General features: G+C 39.8%; 5 protein-coding genes across 8 annotated transcripts; 2 read left to right on the plus strand and 3 right to left on the minus strand.

Moving 5' to 3' along the window:
- Positions 1–206: 206 nt before the first annotated feature.
- Positions 207–6279, minus strand: LOC116929981 (KAT8 regulatory NSL complex subunit 3). 4 transcript variants are annotated; one of them, XR_004398188.2, is made up of 15 exons: positions 6119–6279; positions 5924–6045; positions 5664–5862; positions 5158–5603; positions 4857–5088; positions 4547–4788; positions 4241–4486; positions 4093–4176; positions 3970–4022; positions 3778–3905; positions 3621–3686; positions 3359–3542; positions 3095–3282; positions 1894–2689; positions 207–380 (listed from the first exon to the last, which is right to left on the minus strand). XR_004398188.2 is itself a non-coding variant. In XM_032937313.2 (13 exons), exons 1-13 carry the CDS (start codon positions 6185–6187, stop codon positions 3182–3184), a joined length of 2172 nt encoding a protein of 723 aa, XP_032793204.1. In that variant the 5' UTR covers positions 6188–6279; the 3' UTR covers positions 2715–3181. The 4 variants fall into 4 exon arrangements, 1 of the variants encoding a protein (XP_032793204.1); XR_006651444.1 differs by lacking the exon at positions 207–380 and adding an exon at positions 505–1817; XR_006651443.1 differs by lacking the exon at positions 207–380 and having other exon boundaries at positions 505–2689.
- A 192-nt stretch (positions 6280–6471) lies between these two features.
- On the plus strand, positions 6472–10646 carry LOC116929986 (protein obstructor-E). Its single transcript, XM_032937320.2, has 6 exons — positions 6472–9340; positions 9414–9629; positions 9701–9820; positions 9886–9954; positions 10013–10107; positions 10166–10646. Exons 1-6 carry the CDS (start codon positions 9298–9300, stop codon positions 10295–10297), a joined length of 675 nt encoding a protein of 224 aa, XP_032793211.2. The 5' UTR covers positions 6472–9297; the 3' UTR covers positions 10298–10646.
- Positions 10351–11556, minus strand: LOC116929983 (interferon-inducible double-stranded RNA-dependent protein kinase activator A homolog). The gene is made up of 4 exons (XM_032937316.2): positions 11136–11556; positions 10902–11040; positions 10638–10837; positions 10351–10579 (listed from the first exon to the last, which is right to left on the minus strand). The coding sequence occupies exons 1-4, from the start codon at positions 11380–11382 to the stop codon at positions 10497–10499; spliced, it is 669 nt and encodes a 222-aa protein (XP_032793207.2). The 5' UTR covers positions 11383–11556; the 3' UTR covers positions 10351–10496.
- Positions 11557–11938: 382 nt separating this feature from the next.
- On the minus strand, positions 11939–12856 carry LOC116929984 (bolA-like protein DDB_G0274169). Its single transcript, XM_032937317.2, has 4 exons — positions 12663–12856; positions 12298–12573; positions 12164–12232; positions 11939–12097 (listed from the first exon to the last, which is right to left on the minus strand). The coding sequence occupies exons 2-4, from the start codon at positions 12556–12558 to the stop codon at positions 12017–12019; spliced, it is 411 nt and encodes a 136-aa protein (XP_032793208.2). The 5' UTR covers positions 12559–12573; positions 12663–12856; the 3' UTR covers positions 11939–12016.
- A 264-nt stretch (positions 12857–13120) lies between these two features.
- On the plus strand, positions 13121–18497 carry LOC116929985 (lysosomal alpha-mannosidase). The gene is made up of 24 exons (XM_032937319.2): positions 13121–13517; positions 13615–13663; positions 13736–13789; positions 13865–13946; positions 14027–14062; positions 14135–14284; positions 14352–14454; positions 14537–14639; positions 14714–14850; positions 14907–15003; positions 15102–15355; positions 15421–15523; positions 15591–15629; positions 15693–15756; positions 15827–16020; positions 16108–16355; positions 16455–16674; positions 16844–16961; positions 17030–17312; positions 17380–17404; positions 17500–17562; positions 17646–17800; positions 17905–18054; positions 18153–18497. The coding sequence occupies exons 1-24, from the start codon at positions 13407–13409 to the stop codon at positions 18369–18371; spliced, it is 3057 nt and encodes a 1018-aa protein (XP_032793210.2). The 5' UTR covers positions 13121–13406; the 3' UTR covers positions 18372–18497.
- Positions 18498–19537: the final 1040 nt, after the last annotated feature.

Raw genomic sequence — 19537 nt, forward strand, 5'->3', positions numbered from 1 at the left:
TTTTTTTTCTTTCTCGCCCAGCCATGGCTCAATTCCGTTCACGTCACCACGGCAGATGAAAATGGGAGAAAAAGGAACCCGCAAAAAACCAAACATAAACAGTGGGCTTTTGATCGTCTCACCATTGGCTGCAAGTATAGACTAATGTAGCGATATCAACAAAAAAAACAAAAAAACAGAAAAATACAATAAATAAATATACACACCTGATGGCAATGTTTGATGGTGAGAATAAAGAAGCTATTGATGGTAGCTCTCTTCTTTTATGATTATTATTTTTGAATTCCGGAACAGAAGCTGGATTTCCTGGCCGTTTTTCATGGCGAACACCCGCTGACCCGAATCGACCGCATTGCCATCACCATGTGCAGGAGCACCATCTAGTAACAGCACGGAATCATTGAATGGGAAATCGAAGGAGAGGATCAATGAAAATAAACCCTTTCCCGCAAACCAAAACAACAACAACAACGCTGGGCTTTACACGACTGCATAATGCAAATCTCATTTCCAATCGAGCGGAATTCCCCAGCACCGTCGACTCTTTATTCATTGCCGTCCATTTTACAGTACCCGAATTTGGCGGGATAGCTACTCGTCGACTAGGAGGAGCACTGGCGACAATCATTCAACAGTTGAATTAACGGGAATAGACGCAGTGACAGAAACCGAACAGACAAAAACAGAGGAATAAAAGAAAACCAATTCAATAGAGGCCATAGTTATAGCTGGCGAGCTGTTACGACAGTCTATACGGCGAGTTCACTGTGAACGAAAAAGAGCTGCCATTGGCGTTGCTCTCACACACACACACACACAATTCAAATTACCATCCTTTCTCTCTCTCTCTCGACTACTGGAACACCATAAAAAAAAAGGGGGGAATATCAACACAAAGTCATTCATTTGAAAATAGCTGCGAATCACTCGGCCGTCCGGGTCTGTCGTTTTCAACCATTTTTTTTTTATTAATTATTCCGAGAAATGTGACTCTTGCATTGGCGACATTTCCAATTTCTTTTTGCGTTCAAGGAAATAAGAGAAAACGGTAACGACATGACATTTCGTTATTTCATTTTTCCCTCTAAAGAAAAATGAAATTCACGGTAATGAATCTGTTCAAAGGCAGCGAAAAGACGGCAACCCGTTAAAGATGGGAGAATGGAAAAAAACAAAAAATCAATTCTCGCAAAAATAAAAAATAAATTTAACTATTTATAGCCGATTGTCAATCGAAAAATGCCATGGAAGGAAAAAAGAAATCAGTGGCGCGCGACTCTCATTTGTTGCGTTCGGCGGCGCTTTAATGAAAAGTCAACACGCGTTCTCGTCACACGCACACGTCGACCCGCATTTTCTCCCTCATTTTCTCGACGAGAATGTCTCACGATTTTACGACTCTAAGGAAGGACGACGACTACGACAACAACAACAACAAAAACAAAATAGAAAAGAAGAGTGAAAAGAAAAAAAAAATCATCATCATCAAGAATGAAGAAGACTCACAAGCGCAGTCTGGATTCAATCTGCAAGTTGTGTACGTATACGTGTGCCCACGTTATGTTTTGTTTTTTCGAGTCGACGGAATGATGGATGACGATTTTCTTTTTCTCTCCTTCACACACACACACACACACACACACACTAACAGCGTAGACAACTACGAGACTCGACTACTTTACTACTGCCCTAAAAATACGATGTGTCAATCAAAGGTGAGGAGACTTGCAACGCCTAATGAACTCTTGTGGTGCTGACCAATTATTGATCATCCATCTCATTTTTGCCCCCGTCTCTCTTCTAGACTCCATTAGCCACTGGACCAATAAATTTGACAATCATCGCCTCGAAAATAGTTCGCACTTATTCATCAAGACAAGAGAATCATCTCACCTCGTTTTTTTCCCCGTCCAGTTTCCCAGCTGAAATTTCTCTTTCTTCAATCACGATGGAGACGGACTCCGCATCTACCTATTGTTCCGATAGACGGGCAGCCCCAGATGAATTACGGAAGATGATTTTGTTTTTTTTAATTCTTTCTTTCTTGTCTTTATCCGAGATATAGCGGCGACGGATGCAGCGTTCGCCACACTGGGCACAGCAAACGGATCCGGTGCAAGAGTGACACATATGGCTTTTAGAATGTTTAAAGACAGTAGAGACAGCGCCGACGAAGAAGAAAACTGTTTGGTGAAGACGGACGAAAGCATCAGCTAGTAGTCCTGAAGTACAGCTTGCATATAGCCCTTGCTAATGAGCGTTCGCTTGGGCGCCAGAGAAAACAGTGACACCTCATCAACCTCGTGCGGGGGTCAAAAATATACATACCCCGTCAATGATTGCGTCCGTTTGGGAGAAAGAGAGCACTAAGTTGCATTAGCTGCTCACTAGCATCACCAAAAACTAATGTATGTATCTTATCCATTTCTGCCTGCTTTTTTCTTTTTCTTCTTCCTTTCTTTTGGTTTTCAAAGAGAAAACAAACTTCTTGTTTGGGTTTTTTTTTTTTTCTCCACTGTGTAAAATGGTCGCGCACGAGAGAGTCGAGAACTTTTTTCCATCAGCCGAGCGGGATCTATTACAGCTGGGTCGGCCATCTTCGGTGAGATTTTTCTTGCGACGATGACACGACACGATCCTCCCTTAATGTGTTACCTCTTTTCGTCTCTTTCAACGCCGTTCGAGACACCTAAATTTAGACATTCAAAACTCAATCAAACTCGAGAGCTATTTACTGAACTGGAATTGCCACAGGATGACACCACAACAAAAAAGACTCGGTGCAATTTGACCCAAAATAGAAAAAAAATTGACGGTAAAAAAAAAAAAAAACCTTTTTTTTTTTCCGTGGTGAAAATTGTGACAACTTCAAAAACAATGGTAACAATTTTCTTGTTTTGTACTGGTCTCTTGACTATAAATAATTCATTCCTAAAGAGAAGAACACTTCCCTTGCATATCCGATGCTTCCATTGAAGTAACGAAGCCTCAAACAATTTCGAGACTTCGTTATTCTGACAGACATGTTTTTGCATGATCTTTTTAGGATATCAAACACGAAAATACTAATTAAAAACAAAAAAGGGATAATTACAAATTTCTCTGAAGGATTGATTTCGAAACGTCTGCCCGTCGGAGAGAGGCAGGTGAGTGATACATGTGATAAATACGAAGGGCTAATCTACTCCGGCGTCGCCGCAGGTGTGTTCTTGCTGTTTTGATTTCGGTTTCGATTTTCTGCACTGAGTCGTCGGCAAACGTCGACTAGAGGTAAGTCATCAGCTACGGAAACAAAATATTGAATTACATTAAACATCCAAATTGAATGAAATCAACGATAATTCCGAATAATTTTTACCCTCGTCACCGGAATATTTGAGGCAGAAATCATCTTCTTGCATGCTTCCTTCCTCTTCTTTTTGAGGCACTTGGCTCTGCTGTTGTTTATTCATAAATTCATTACAAAAACGCAGGTCTTCCATAATCTCGTCATCGTCATCGGCGGGCGGTGCCGATTCAGTCTCGGAGCTGTCGCCGCCTCCCTAAATGAGTTTTTATTGCCATTATTTGTTTGTTCCTTTGCGATTAAAGAAAAAAAGGGGAAAAAAAAAAAAACTTACCTTGCATTCCATGAGCGGGTGTGTTCCTTCCTCTTTTGGTGACCCTTGAGAACTGCCAACGCTTGACTGGTGTTTTAATTAAAAATTTAATAAAAAGAAACAAGGTAAGCGAGGAAAGAAGGATTTGAATTTCGGTTCGACTTCCTCGATCTGTTACCTTGCAATCAATTTCCACGTTGTCTAAAGGATTAGACGTGTTTGATCGCTGTGCCAATCCACGGGCCGGTAAAATTTCAGCGGAGCTGGGCTGCGCACGGTAAGTACTGACAGAACGCGCAATTCGACCTAGAAGAATAATTGGCAAGTGTTACCCAGCAGTTACTTTATAACCGAAACCTTTTAAACAAACCTTTTGGAGTGGACGGTGACATTTCGGAGGTTGCTCTTTGATATGGAATTTTGCTGCAAGAAATAAGAAAAATATTTGAGAAGATTCAATAGGAAGAAACACAAATAAATGATGAATAGAAACCTTGAATGTCCAGGCCCTGCTCGGCCGCCTCGCACGCGAAGCCCAGTCCCGCTACGACCTTTCCACGGCGGGGCGAATGGAGTGCTGGGTAAACGGATATTTAAAAATTGACAGAGGAACTGGCAGTATAACACAGACATGGAGTTACCTTTGAGAATAATTATGGCCGCTCAAGGCCGCATGCATCGAATCTTCCGTGTCTACAGGATGCCTTGGTCTTTTCGTTGCTCCTCCGACTAAGGGCGTCCCATCTGATTTACGCTCAGGTGGGCTCTTTTTGCCTGTAGTCGCGGCAGCTGCTTGGGTTAAAACTGTTGAAAAAAATGTAGAAATTTCTTCCAAAATGCAAGCATCCACCATAGACTGGGTTACATTCTGCAGCTTTCTCTTCCATCTAAAATTAACGTCAACTGAATTGGTATCGTCAAGTAACAGAGAGAATGACGTGGATTACTTAAGCATTCGCAAAGAGTCCACAGCACCATCTACTACTATGAGGGAAGATTCCGCTTTCATTCGGTGCCGGAGTTGCTCAATTCCATCTACTGTGCATGTCGAAGAAGATTGACCAACCACCAACATCGTCGGACATTTGATGTCCAGAATGAAATCATCCGGTTCACCTCGCTTACCATCCACACAGAAAAGTGGAAAGCCTAAACAAAGTAACGCAGTAACTGGCTCCATGTAAGCGACCTGCAGGCAGATGGATCGGAATCGAATGTACTGACACACAATTACCAGCGTTACAAAATTTCATTTACCTGAGCCGCTATTAAGGCTCCTTGCTGAAGGCCAGCAAGAACGATTGGCCGATTCGGGCAACTTGCTTTCAACTCCTGTACTTTCTGTAAGGTTGCATTGATGATAGATTCAACAAGCACGGGCAAAGATAGGGTATGCGGCGAAGGTGATGCCTGGAGGGAAACCGTTGTAACTCTTCCTAAAGTCTGTAGAAGGTTATGCCACGTCTGGAAGCGCCTCGATCCGTTTAGACTATAAAATGTAAGAACTTCGTGACTTTAACTTTCTCTGCTACAAATTTTTCATGACATTTTTTTTTACCTAGACAATGAATTATAGTTGTTGGTTCCTGAAGGTACCATAATGATTAATGGTGCCATAGGGGGACCTTTGGCATTTGCCAGAGTGCTTGGATTTAATGCCGGTTCCCAAGGTTTGCCAACAACAAAGTTCAAAATTTGGTTGTTCAGCGAAGAGAGCTTGTTATTAGTCAGTGGGGTGTTCAATATTCTTTCAACCAACGTAGGCACTCTGCTCTGAAGCACTTGCAAGATGTTTATGTAACACAACAAATAATCCCGGCTGAGGTGTTCAATAAGGGTCAAGTGTAGCCATTGGGTAATTTTAACATCCCATGCCACTGATGACAAAATAATTCTTAATTTCTTGGCTGATCCTTCAACATTAATTTTCTTTTGTACGGCTTCATTTTCAAGTTGTTCTGTAGCTAGCCTAGCCATGTTGTCTGCAACAAGCAGCTTTACCACCTTTTCAAATCAAAAGAGAAATTTCTTTTTTTGTTCTGCAAAACTTCTAAAAACTCAAACCTTATTAAAAATCCTGTTTTGTAATGGTGTCCAACCATCTCGTTTCACAGTTTCTTCCCAATCAGAAGAGGTTTCCTCTGTTAAAAGAAGATTGAATTTTTGGACCGATTCCATATAATTTTTTTCTGTCATCTCTCTATTCAATATTGGGTGATGTTTTGGAATGAGAGGGACTTCAACATCTATTACTTCATCACCACTAGAAAGATAATGAGAAAAATCAATTACAAAAACCACAATACAGGGTATGCCCTACACACCAGACAGGGAAATTTTCCTCTGCAAAAAGAATGCGGGCGGGTTTGCAATGGGCCATTTCTTGCCGCCAATTCCATGGTTTTGCATAACAATGATCAAGTTGCACTGGGTTCTGCTCGCCACCCTTCATATATAGCACGAAAACTTTAAATAAAGAAGAGAAATTGCCGACATAAATTCTTGAAAACATTCCTTACCGGTCCATTTGAGATATTCCTACTTGCAACCGAAGCCTCCCGACTTTCTTCCATCGTTTTAACTACCATTTAGTTGTTGAAATCGAAGAGCACGCGACCACGCGACTTCAGGCGACGCCAGATTGTTTGTTATTGAGAAATTCAATAAGTCCTAGAGTTACTTCTCTACTGACAGATGGCGTCAGTTGCAATGCTTTCACAAAAAGAGAGGGAATTGTGGATAGGACAAGAAATGTCTGCAAAAGCAGCCTAGTACGTTGTGCCAGTGGTAAAATCTTTTCGTCTTGAATTGAAAGGGTTACTTATCATCGATCCTTTCTCTAAATCTACTGAGGAGCAATATACAGGTAAAAAAGTGTTTAAGTTGGAGTACACCGGTATGGCTTCATTGTCTGGTTTTAACATAGCGTTTCAATGGGTTTATTCGACTGCTCTTTTCTTTTGTTTCATTGTTCCTTATCGTTTTGGTATCGATTAATTACCTACAGACAGTTCCAACAATTAAGTAGCTTAACCCCAACAAACTAAAAAAGCCAAAAATTAGATTTTTGGGGGGAAATAATGCCCCAACTGAAGAGCAAAAACGGCAACCAGATAAGCTAAAGTAGTTGGAGAAGATCATCGTGAACGTGCAAAATAATTCCCAGGGAAAAATAGAAACTAGTGCGTTTTGGCTGAGTAGTTTTCTCAAAGTTTTCTCCATGATTGCTAAAACTGACGCACGCACGGATAGCCAACAAAAATATGCAAAATATTGCATTTATTCTCAGATTGAGTTCATGATTTTTCCCCCCTTTGTCTAAATACTCCCTCCTTATTTCTTACACCGACGTAACGTTTTTTTTTCTTTTCCTTTTTTTCATAAAATATTTGGCAGCACCTAACTGGAAAGCTAACATGGTCAGCATTTTGTGTACATTTTGGTTGTCGTAACCAAACCTCGTATTTTTCAACCTTCATTGTAGTGTCAAAACGTAAAAACGAACACGAGGCTGGTGTGGTTTGCTGATTATGCTTACTTCAAACCATCCAGTAGAATCATTATATAATCAATAAATATCTCACAACTTCTAAGTAGAGTACCAAAATTAAAATCATGTGTCAAGTTACTTGTTATTCCCATAAATTTTGCGTCTTTGAAAATGATCGCTTAATTTACCGTAACAGATTGCCCTAGTTTTTTGGCCTATAATCCTGTTGGGGCATTTCGATATAGGAAAACCCCAATGCCCGTAGAAAGCTAACATCAAACCTAGCACTATAAATAGAATGGAATCAGTAGCTAACGGCTTTGTTGTCTTAAAACCAATTAGCTTATCACGTGCCATTAGGGTATTATTATTAATTGGTCAAGGTGGTCAACAAGAGACCTGTCGTTTCTATTACCTTTTAGTGTCGTCTGCAAAACCTGATCTATGTTCTTCTTTTTTTATTCATTTTTGTTTTCCCTCATCACGCAGATTACCTGTTGGATAGATAGACAATACCTGTTGTTTTCGTGCTGTTGAAATAAACCACAGCTTTCGCGTCGTCGTCAACGATATTGCTAGTGCCAATATGGTCAATGACTCCAAAACTCTTTTAGATGTTAAGCTTCTAGATCTGTTCAAGACGATCCAGTTTTGTAACCTACTTAGCACAATGCACAAGTATTTTTTTAATGATCGTCACTCTTACATAGAATGGAAAACAAATTACGTCAGCCAACACAAAAAGTCGATGCGTCAGACTGGTTTGAAAACATGCGCTACAAGCTTACCGGTCAGAAGAAAAAGTTCGATCACGATTAGTCTGAGCTTTTCCTCAAAAATGAATTTTTAAAAAGCATACTACTGCACGTCTTCTCTTTTGGATACAGCGGCCTAGATTTACAAATGCTTTGTCGGCTGGATTTAACCGGTTGGCTGTATTCAGAAACACGATGAAATAGTTAACATGAAAGACTGCTAGTGAGTTTAAAGCATACAGATTTCATACAAATTTAACGTAGGCTTACGTACGGGTTGACACAACGGCAATAATGGAAATAGGATTTCGAATGCACAAAGTTGAGAATCAAACAACACTAAGCAGAATGCTTCGTCATCTAGTAATTGTTAGCACCGGGTACGACCAAACACTTAATTTTAGTTTGGTATCATTTTGGCGTGTCCTTTAGGCATATGTCAAAAACTCACCTGTTCAAACAGAAACGGTTAGCAACGCAAATTTTGTCAATTGAGAGCCTTAGGGATTATATACTTTACAGCATTTAACGGAGAAACAAGGAAGACAATACGGGCGAATGCACGGTTGTTGTTTGACCAGCAGATCAGACAAATAAGCACCAGCAAACCACACCAGGCTACAAGATGAAGCATTGCCAAGAAAACCGAAACAAACCATGAAAGCACCATGGCAATGGTAAACGCACACTGACTCGGATTCGCGCTCGGTGGAATCCACTTTATATTAAGGCATGCGATAGACGGGAAAACTTTTCAAAGCTATAGAGCTCCAGGCACTGAGAGGAGGTGCTAACACAGCTTTCCTTATTGAGAACAACGTGCACAACCTAACCTGAACAATAAGGATGTTACGTTCTGCGGTGGTAAGTAGAAAGGTATGCTACAAATTATTGCCGCAGGTTCCACGATCTTTTGCCTCGTGCAAGACAAGACCCCTAATGACTACTCAATTTGAAAGTGAAAGCTTCTTTTGCGGGAAAAACAGAAAGCAAGTAGAGTACGTGGAAATCGAAATCTGGTTGGATGAGACGAATCGTGACTGCTAGAAGTGTTGGCATCTTACACTCAAGCCCTCAAGTACCAGAAGTGTTTCCAAGAAGGCACCACCTCTGTGTGTTACGTAAACTTAATATGGCCGAGGATTCCATCACACTTTTCAGATAACTTCTATAGGAAAACTATGGTCATCAAGAGAAAGAAAATATGCAGAGACATGTATTTTGTGTAAAAGAAACTTACTCCTGGGCATCCAAGTATCAAAACAACACAACGGCCTTGGTATTATCGATATTATATGGAGTAGTCGTATAGTCAGCGTGTGATGTTATGATGTGGATTCATGGAATAGATAAGCAAGTTCCTCTTCAGTGACGCATGATGACATATCCCATAATCACATAAAGGACAATGTGTAGCTGTGCCAATCAAATGTTCATTGTTGTGTGGTAAACCATGGATAGTAGAGCTGTAATATTGAATTACCTTGTGGTTGCAGGTTGGTTTCCTTACACACGATTATAACATAACATCGAAACACGAAAGCTCTTCTTTCCTACTATACAATTTAGTTTTCCTGGTTAATGTTACCTGTGGCCCAGTGCGACCATGTCGAAGCAAACGGTTTCCTTACTCGATTGCAGATTCGGAACAATGCGACCAGTTCTTCAGGTGTAGGAATGGTGAAATGACTGAAGAACTCTGTCCAGACGGGCAGGTCTATGAACCTGAAAGTCAATCTTGTTTCATGCCTCAGCGAGTTATCTGCGGCAAGAGAAAACGTTTACGTAAGAAGAAATATAAGTTTTACAAGTAACTAAGTTACAGCAACACTGACGTACATTTTTTAATCCTAAAGAAGCGCCACGGGGAAACGCTGTGTGTCCAAGACTAAACGGCAGATATCCTATTGAGAATGAATGTTTTGCTTATAATGAATGTGTGCAAGGGATACCTACTAAAATAAACTGTCCCCCAGGTAATCTTGATAAATTTCCTCTCTAAATTCTTGAGACGTAGCTTTTAAAAATAATCGCTTCGGAGGTTTAATTTTCGATGAGGATCAAGCGGTTTGTGAATTTCCCGATATGGCAAACCGCACAGGATGCTCAGGTGCTATATATAAAAATAAATTAAAAGTTTACTTTAACTTATTTTAAACTTTTGAAAGCTGATAAAATTTTGAACTTCACTTGTCCGTACGGATCAAACGTGCAATCAGACGATGTTGTTCTGCCCTTTGGTGATCATGCGCGTTTCCCTAAGGTGAGAATTACGTTTAATAGGTTTTCTAAATCAATTATAAGGTGAACCGGTCGAATAGAAGGACGATTGTCGGCATTTCTTCATGTGTTTGAAAAGTGGTCGACCTCGCTTAGGAGGATGTCCAGTAGGATCAGCCTACAACCCGAACACTTTCTTTTGCGATAAGCCTGCAAACGTTCCTGGATGGTAAGTAACTTTGGTATTAAAGAAATTTGTAAAATGAAGTTACAAAGTCACCAGAACTTGAATTTCAATAACAGAAGATACATTTGATTTTCTTAACAGTGAAAAGTTTTACAAGGACTGATAGGCATCATTGCAAATTTCAAAGAAAAATGTTCCTGATATCTTTCTCACACTGGAAATTTCCTTTAACATGTTGAATCATTCTAATCTGGAAACTGATGATGAAGGAGTAACAACATTTGTTCTGCTGCTATATTTTTGCAGATTTTTTTGGATTTTCCCTCTCCTGTTACGCAAAATTGTATTATTCTTTTACGACGTCTATCAATATTAATAAATCTTACCTCGGGTGACGTGTTCGTTCATTTTGCAGGTCATAACAAATTGTCTACAGTGGGGAGGACCTGTAACGCTAACAACTTCATATTCAGGAAGGTTGATTTGTCTCATTAAAGCAAAACTTGTCAGAATTCCAGAAGAATTTTTTGTTTCTGTTGTTTGCTGCACCACAGCATCTTCATTCAGAAATTCAAATGTTTTCATCCTGTACAAGACATGCTTCAATTGAAAACAAATTAAACTATATACATTCAGTAAATTCCACAAACCATTCCAAACATTTCATTAAAATTTCTTGAGTGACATTGTTTAGTGTTCCTCCACCTTGGGTAGTTTTTTTTAATTGCATCATCATTTTGTATGCTGCATCATGTTTTGCCTGCATTTTTGTTTTGGCTTTGCCAATCACTAGAAACACAAAAAAATCACTTGATCATGTTCAGCTTTCTTCAGGTTGTTCATTACATTGAAAGAAAAAATGTAATTAGTAAAATGTCACATACCTGAAATACCCAATGTCCAAACGGTTAAGCTGATTCGAAAACTTTTCTGGTGAGCTTCCCCTGATTCTTCTACTAAATCATACATGGGCATACCAAAATCAAATTTTGTGCAAAGCTCGTGAAATAAACTAACATGTGTCTTTTGTGCAACAGCGACTTCATTAGCTGAATCTCCCAATTCTTCGTCGGGGATTACTTCTTCATCAACATTAACGCCACTAACGCTTTCATTTTTACTGATATCCATTGCTATGTACTTCACAATGCTGCCTCTGGTACACAAAAGGTTATGTGGTTAAGTTTTCTTTAACCATTGTAAGTAACGCAACACCTGTTGCAGTGTCAATATCTTTAATCTACGCTACAACTCGCTACAGTACCACACTACCACATGACAGTTCTCAGAACCCGATTAACATGGTTGTCTAAGAATCGATCAACTGAATCGCTCGTGAATAATTGCAACTGGTTTATGGCAAAAGATTTTGATATATTTAGGGGTAATAATAATGGGATGGGAAAAATACGTATATATATAGATATAATAAAAAATATTCAGCGGCAGAGCATTTGCAATTTTTCAGGGCTGACATTTTATTTTGGCATTTTTGAGCTGGTCTGTTCCAAATGATACACAACATGAATTCAAAGCTTTGTGACCTATTGTGCTAAGTGTGTTAGAAGACGTAGAACGTGCGATCGTTTTATCGCACAATGCCGCCGCGATTAAAGAAACCAAAATTTGTTTGATAGAACGAATGACGTTTCTACTCTTTTCTTATGTCAGAATTATGCTGCAGCAATAAGAAAAACCAAGACCAATGGATGTTTACTAATCAAAATATCTTGAGAACACTGTACAAATGCCAAGGAATATGAAATCATCTGCCAAAGCCACCTTTACAAGCTGGGCTTTTTTCAGTTACTTTCGAAGAGTCTTCCCACTGTGAAGGTGTTTTTGCCTAGTTGTTTAAAGGAAGCAAGAAGGAATTATCACAGCAGTTTGTAAAAAAGAAAAAATCACTCACAACAATTGACAAGGCATGAACTCCATTTTTCAACTCATTCTGCAGTATTTCATTGACTAACCTATGCCTCTACAAGTAAATGATATTACAACAAACACAAATAATGTTTGATATACATTTTGTTTCTCTCTTACCTGTAACAATGAGGTGTTTTCAAACTTGTCTGAAACAACTACAACTTTGAAATGAGTTTCACTTCCTTTTGGTACGTTATGCATGTAAGATTCGTTTATTATGTCCAAGTGTACCGGTGAAAACTGCCTCACGAGTTTATCACGAATCAACAATTCCATTGGGTTACCATTTTTGACCGGAATAGTGGCCATGGTTTTTGATCCTGAAAAAGATTGTGCTGGATGATACAACCCAAAAACTCGCAAAGAACGAACTAACATGACAACTCCCACAACCTGCAAAAGAATTCTGAGATTTAAAATATGCTTCAATGCCAAATTAGCTTTATCAATTCTAAATTATTAAATAGATATGGTAAACTTACAAATCGGATTCACGTAACCTATAAAGTAGCAGACGAAATTATTTATTTTGTTCTAGCAGAGGCGCCAAGTCACATTGGTCAGGATTTAATGCAAGCAGAGCAATCTAAATAGAATTTAATTCAACTTAGTAACTATAGTCATTGTTAGAAAGAAAATGGAATTTTCAATCAATAGAACTATTTCTTGTCAGTTGAAAACTGCTAAAGTTACATAAAAGAACTTGCCCCACTATCTGTCATTTTTCGTTCGACGTTCACTTATCTAGAAAACTATCTTGAAATTCTTGTCGAGAGAGCTAAAATTAACAAATATTTACATTGTAACTTTACGGGTTACTAGCCAAGACATGACACCGTAGAAAAGTACACAAAAACTTGTTCAGTAATTTCGTGCTCGTTGCTGTAAAATGTTATTCTGTTTGCTTCTGGCAAAGCAACATTTCATATGGCAACAACAACAAAGTCATAGGACCCAGTTCTTTGACTCTGATTTTTGTTTCAATATCACGACGACTTTCAAATCAGGGTTTTGCCACTCGGTCATTTTAGTGAGCCAGCATTTTTATCGGAACAAGACGACCCATGGATCTATCGGTGATTAGATAAACCGACCAATGTATAGACTCATCCCGAGTCAAAGTAAAGAGATATCTAGCAAACTAACTCAGAACTGAAGCTGAGGTTTTTTGCCAGACGTCTCTGTCACATCAGTGCTGAAACCCATCAGCTTTTTGAACCAAGAAGATGAAGTTACCCTATATCGGCATCTTGTTGCTACTAGTCTTTGGTTGCTGTTGGATCACGTCCGACGCTGCCCCCAAGTCGCAACGAGCCTCTTCATCTTGTGGCTATGCTGTAAACAAAAAATTTATTTATTTTTTTTATTTTAGTATATGTATTTGTAAATAGAGTACGCCCTGAATTTAATGCGTCTCATTTTTTTTTATGGCAGAGTTGTACGCCGAGTAAACCAGGAGTGATCAACGTGCACGTCGTTCCTCGTATGAATAATTCCGTTAGATTGCACATTTCAAATATGTCAAATTAATCACGTTGCCAAACATTCTCCACAGATACTCACGATGATGTCGGATGGTTGAAGACGGTTGACCAGTACTACTATGGCTGTAAATAAAAACGTAAACTTCAAAAGAAAATATTTTGAAATCTATTGACGCTTTGCTGTGTTTCTCTTTTTGAAGCAAAAACCGGTTACCAGAGAGCAGGCGTACAGTACATAATTGATTCAGTGATCAAGGAGTTGGTGAAAGACCCAGCAAGGAGGTTTAAAATAAAATTTCTTCTTTTATAATTGGATATTATACTAATTGACTACTGCAACGTGACCGTATTTGGTCATTTAGATTCATCTATGTGGAAATGGCCTTTTTTTCGCAATGGTAGGCAATTATTTCTCTTTTTCACCGTTAAAAGAAAGGACCTAACTAAACCGTGTATTGAAAAAAAAAAAGGTGGCAGGAGCAAACCGAAGAGAAAAAGGCTGTCGTCAAGCAATTAGTCGAAGAAGGCCGTCTCGAATTCATTAATGGCGGCTGGTGCATGAACGACGAAGCCGGGACTCACTACAACGATATTATCGATCAAATGACTTGGGGAATGAGGTACACATGAAATTTGACGTGCTAATAAAGGGTTCAAGATTGAACAAACGTTTACGTACTTTGACAGATTCTTAAACGACACTTTTGGCGAGTGTGGCCGTCCACGAATCGGTTGGCAAATTGATCCATTCGGCCACTCTAGGGAGCAAGCATCCATATTTGCTTCCATGGTAATTGAAATGCGATCCTTTTAACAAGATTTGATTAGTTTCTGAGTCATTCGCGTGTTTATACTATTATAAATCGGTTTAGGGTTTCGACGGTGTCTTCTTCGGCAGAATCGACTGGGTTGATAGGTCTCAACGTAAAGCCAATAAGGAAATGGAGATGATCTGGCATACTAGCAACAGCCCTGGTAATTAAACAAGGATTCTCGTGTCCCTCCCCGCTTCGTATAGCCTTTTAAACTGTTTGGCAAATTGATAACAGGTGAACAAAGTTCAATTTTCACTGGCATCTTCTACGAACATTACTCGGCTCCCAATGGCTTTTGCTTTGATGTCGTCTGCAGAGACGAGCCGTTTATAGACAACCCGAAATCTGCCGATTATAACGTCGTTAAAAAGGTATCCAAGCAAAATTGAGGCAAAAGGATTAAGTTACTAATTGTAATTAAAACAAGGTGAACGATTTGGTGGCTCACATTAAAGCCAAGGCCCTCAGCTATGCCACAAGCAATATCATGCTGACAATGGGTGACGATTTCAACTATATGTCAGGTAAATTGTGCTCTTATTACCTCTAAACAATGTTACAGTGCTAGTCTTGCAGAAGAGTTTAACAAGCTGGTATTCTATTTTTTGTTTTCTTTCAAAAGCTGATATGAACTTTAAGAACATGGATAAAATGATACGGTACACTAACGAGCTCGGCAACGGAGTCAACCTGTTTTACTCGACGCCCAGCTGTTACGTCAAGGCTATCAACGACGAAGCCGGAAGCAGGCCGTGGCCGACCAAGACGGATGATTTCTTCCCCTATTCAAATGATCCACACGCCTATTGGACGGGTTATTTTACATCTCGTCCGGCCTACAAAGGCACCGTGCGCAAAGCCAACACTTTCCTTCAGGTATTACGTTCCACCAGGTGTGTGAAAAAAAACAACATTTAAAAATGAATTTGTAATTCAACTAGAGTTGCAAACAACTGCATTCCCTGGCTGGTGCCGATTCATCCGCCGACGGCCAACACTTGATTGATAGTCTAAGACGTAGCATGGGAGAGGCCCAACATCACGGTATTTTAATATCGTCTATTCTTTTCACGCCATATGGGTTATTAACGGAGATTATTCTTTGTTAAAGATGCTGTGGCTGGCACTGAAAAAGAACACGTTTCCCAAGGTATTTAAAATTGAACCAGCAAATTATTAAGTGTTAAATTTATCACAATTCTTTAACGAGCAGATTACAGGCTGAGATTGCACGATAGTGTTGTCGATTGCCAGCAGGATGTGAGCAATTCTTTCAGGTGAATTTCATTATTTTTCTTTAATATTCGCACTACCTAATTATATTTAAAAAATAAATATATACGACAGTAAAATGCTACCGATTGGCAGTCAACCATTGCCGCAACAAGAATTTTGCCTCCATTTGAACGTCAGTCAATGTGCCATCACTGAATCTTCGTCTCGTTTCACCGTAACGGCCTATAATCCTCGCTCACACGAAGTGACTACGTATGTTCGCTTACCGGTTACAAATGGATTCTACACCGTTCTGGATCCTGACGGTAAGTACACACGCAATAAATACATAAAATGGAAAAAAAAAATTGTCTCGCCATAATGACGCCATTTTTTTGATGGATTGCAAACAGGTAGTGAGATGATTATCCAGCTAGTGCCGCTGGTCGCCCTCCAATCAATCGACGCTGAAAGACCCAAATCGACAGCTACGCACGAATTGCTCTTCCAAGCTGCCAAGATTCCTCCGCTTGGCCACAAAACGTTCTACATCATTAAAACGAGTACTGGGCGAGGCCAGCATTCCGCCATCCGCGAAAAGCAGCAGTCAACAACTGTTCGTAGGGCGAAAACCGGTGAAAAAATCGCCATCAGCAATGGAGTAATCTAAAACAACAATCATTCATCACAGATAATGCCTTGAATTACTGGAACCCTGTACTTTTTGTTTTTCTACTTTGGGGCTGGATTTCCAACGCAGAAACTGTTGGTCAATTTCGATGCCAACGGCTTAATCGAGAGCATCGTCGTTGATGGCGAAACGGTGATGATGAGCCAAAATTTAATGTGGTACGCTGCCATGAATGAAGGGAACTCCAACAGTATCTTTGACGATCGCCCGTCGGGTGCGTACGTCTTCCGTCCAAATGGCACTGACGCCACACCCATCGCAATGCAGGCTACTCTTATCGTTCAAACAGGTTCGTATGTAGACAGTCGACATATAAAAAAAAAAGGGGGGCACAAAAGCCAGAAAAAAAGCATGCGCATGTATCCTTTGAATCGATAAAATGGCCGACCTTTTTTTCTTTCTTTTAAAGAAAGTAACAACAACAAAATATAAGAAAAACTGGCTACGAATTTATCTAGGTGCTTTGGTAAGTGAAGTTCATCAGAAATTCAGCGACTGGGCCAGCCAAGTGGTACGCGTCTACAAAGGCCAAAGTGATGTGGAGATTGAGTGGACCGTGGGACCGATCCCAGTTGGGTATGATCGTAAGTTTGCCGGCATGACGAAATACAATTCTATTTCGAAAAAAAAAAAAAAAAAAATAGGGACGGAATTGGAAAGGAGATTGTGAGCCGAGTGACGACACAAATACCAAGCGGTGGTCGCTTCTATACCGACTCTAACGGCCGCCAAACATTGCTACGCCGGAGAAATTTCCGCCCAACTTGGACACTCAACGTTTCCGAACCGGTGGCTGGAAACTACTACCCCATCAATTCTCACATTTACGTAACAGACGACGAAGGAAATGCCGATACGGTCGTAGCCCTTGTCAATGACCGATCACAAGGTGGGACAAGTCTTCAAGACGGCCAAATTGAATTGATGGTTGGGCATTAACATTTTACGTAATATTAAGAGGGGAAAATAAATGCTAATTTTCTAAATTATGCAGGTTCATCGTCGACTCTTATACGATGGTAAGTAAAATTTAAAAAAATTGTAAATTTTAATCTTTAAAACAAAAGAAATTACCTTTTTTTTCTGACCGAAAAAAAAAAACAAACAAACAAAGATCATTTTGGAGTGGGCGAGCCACTTAACGAACCGGGTGATGGGCCAGGTCTTGTTGTCAGGGGTACGTATCCAGCCCATGTTTTAATGATCATTGACGTAGCCATCAGTAGTCTTACCTGTAATTTATAATGGCGGTGCTAATAGGTACGCATTATTTATTGGTCAACCCGTCTCTGGCTGGAATTCATCCCATTTCATTGATTCGTCCGTTGGCCCAGCAAATGTTCATGCGACCGTGGCTGTCCTTTAGCTCGACGAGCTTATCGTTCACCAATTGGAAGAACAATTTCAACATGCAGGTTATACATATACATAATAAATAAGAAAACATTTCCGACCTTGTTTTCTCCGCACCAGTCGGCAATGTTAATAAGCTTGTGAAAATGTTTGATGTTGTCGACAGAAATCTGGATTGAGGGCACCGTTGCCGGACAACGTCCACATGCTAACGCTCGAGCCGTGGCGTGATGGCACTCATCTCTTACGCTTAGAACATGTCTACGATATCGGTGAACACTCGACTTTGTCTGAGCCCGTTACTCTCATCTTGGACGTGAGTTTTAGCGCGTGCTTGCTACCTCCATGTCGACTAGTTAAAAACAAAATAAAAACCGGTCAATAACGGCACATTTTCTTTGAACGTACTTTCAGGATTTATTAGCCGATTACACGATCACCTCGGCCGTGGAAACAACCTTGGGGGGTAATCAGTGGGCATCGGAGGTGTCTCGTTTACCTTGGACTACGGCCGATGACCATCAGCAGCCCTTGAAGGTGTCCACCAAATTTCAGCCGGTTGGCAAAACATCTGTGACTCTGTTGCCAATGGAAATTAGAACGTTCATTATCCAGATGACCCCAAATGACTAGTTTCTTTTCCCGATCTACTGCCGTTTGACCCCAATAGATGGCCACACTGTTTACAAGTGGTTTGACAGTTAAATGTGGTCAACCTTGTTTCGATGAAACAAAGTAGAATAAAACAGTACACAAACACAGGTTTTCATTTCATTTATGGAAAAAAAAGTTGTATTGTTCCATATCACGTGCCAACAAAAACCATGCACTTTTTTTTTTTATTTTTTAGTCGAAGGAATTGGCAGTTAGGTTTGGTTGGTCAAATTTTTTTAGCGTACACAAACCCAAATAAAAAAAAAACGCAAAAAAAAAAAAAAAAGGAAAGAAATTTTTCATGTTCTCTTCACTAACAAAAAAATCGTCTGATGTTTTCGTCGAATCTTCTGGATTGGTTGATGTTTTGTTTTATTTTTGCTTGTTGATTCGTCTCTTGGTGTGTGTATGTGTAACTCGGTTACAAAAATCCCCACGAAAATGTAAATTTCTGTTTTAGATGTCCAATTTCGGTTGCGGACATCAGCGTGTTTTCCTTTTTAAATCACGAACGAAACACAACGACATTTTTTTTTGGGGGGGGGTGGGGGGAAAGAGTGAATCGTATTTTTCAATTTTTTACTCGTAACATGTTCAAATTTCAGAATTAACAGCCGCCGAAACAAATGTCAAAAACGGAAAAGAACGAATCGATATAGGATAATAACTGTGTCCGAATGGAAAAAGAAAACATTTTGACCGGGGGGGAGGGGGGGATTGTTGCCAGAAAACGTTGGTATTTTTCAAAAATCAAAATTTTAGGCGGGAGGGAAGGTGGGCAGGTGGGGGGGGAAAAAGTCAGATATGATTAAATTGTTTTCATCACGTAAGAGTTGAGAAACACGTAGCGTTTTGGAGGAAAGGAGGACATGATCTTCTCGGGCCGGTTTTGACTGAATTCTACATGAGACAGAGAGAGAGTTGCGATGGTTTTAAAAACAGCTTCTGCAAGTGAGATGATGTTATTTCAAAAATGTGGCAAGTTTATTCGGTTGGTGGGAGAGAGGATCTTTCGAAAATGTTAATTTTCACTTCAAAAATTAAAAAGAAAAATTGAACTGAAGATAACTTTTTAAAAAAATCATTTTACTAGTGGCGACAGCGATTCCGAAAAGGAAAATTTTGGACGATAACAGGCCGAATAT

The sequence above is a fragment of the Daphnia magna genome, linkage group LG9, assembly GCF_020631705.1.
Source record: "Daphnia magna isolate NIES linkage group LG9, ASM2063170v1.1, whole genome shotgun sequence".
NCBI lineage: Eukaryota > Metazoa > Arthropoda > Branchiopoda > Diplostraca > Daphniidae > Daphnia > Daphnia magna.

Excerpts from the sequence above, each read along its gene's own strand:
- LOC116929981 (XM_032937313.2), bottom strand. The coding sequence starts at position 6,187 with ATGGTAGTTAAAACGATGGAAGAAAGTCGGGAGGCTTCGGTTGCAAGT. Across the intron at positions 4,789-4,856 it reads GAGCCTTAATAGCGGCTCAG|GTCGCTTACATGGAGCCAGT; the intron begins GTAAATGAAATT and ends ATCTGCCTGCAG. Across the intron at positions 3,687-3,777 it reads ACGTGGAAATTGATTGCAAG|TCAAGCGTTGGCAGTTCTCA; the intron begins GTAACAGATCGA and ends TTAAAACACCAG.
- LOC116929986 (XM_032937320.2), top strand. The coding sequence starts at position 9,298 with ATGGATAGTAGAGCTGTAATATTGAATTACCTTGTGGTTGCAG. Across the intron at positions 9,341-9,413 it reads GAATTACCTTGTGGTTGCAG|TTTTCCTGGTTAATGTTACC; the intron begins GTTGGTTTCCTT and ends TATACAATTTAG. Across the intron at positions 9,821-9,885 it reads TAAAATAAACTGTCCCCCAG|GTTTAATTTTCGATGAGGAT; the intron begins GTAATCTTGATA and ends ATCGCTTCGGAG.
- LOC116929983 (XM_032937316.2), bottom strand. The coding sequence starts at position 11,382 with ATGGATATCAGTAAAAATGAAAGCGTTAGTGGCGTTAATGTTGATGAA. Across the intron at positions 10,838-10,901 it reads TTAATGAAATGTTTGGAATG|GATGAAAACATTTGAATTTC; the intron begins GTTTGTGGAATT and ends TGTCTTGTACAG. Across the intron at positions 10,580-10,637 it reads GAACGAACACGTCACCCGAG|GAGAGGGAAAATCCAAAAAA; the intron begins GTAAGATTTATT and ends TTTGCGTAACAG.
- LOC116929984 (XM_032937317.2), bottom strand. The coding sequence starts at position 12,558 with ATGTTAGTTCGTTCTTTGCGAGTTTTTGGGTTGTATCATCCAGCACAA. Across the intron at positions 12,233-12,297 it reads AAAACACCTCATTGTTACAG|AGGCATAGGTTAGTCAATGA; the intron begins GTAAGAGAGAAA and ends ATTTACTTGTAG. Across the intron at positions 12,098-12,163 it reads TTCATGCCTTGTCAATTGTT|GCAAAAACACCTTCACAGTG; the intron begins GTGAGTGATTTT and ends TTAAACAACTAG.
- LOC116929985 (XM_032937319.2), top strand. The coding sequence starts at position 13,407 with ATGAAGTTACCCTATATCGGCATCTTGTTGCTACTAGTCTTTGGTTGC. Across the intron at positions 13,664-13,735 it reads CAACGTGCACGTCGTTCCTC|ATACTCACGATGATGTCGGA; the intron begins GTATGAATAATT and ends CATTCTCCACAG. Across the intron at positions 14,063-14,134 it reads ATGGCCTTTTTTTCGCAATG|GTGGCAGGAGCAAACCGAAG; the intron begins GTAGGCAATTAT and ends AAAAAAAAAAAG.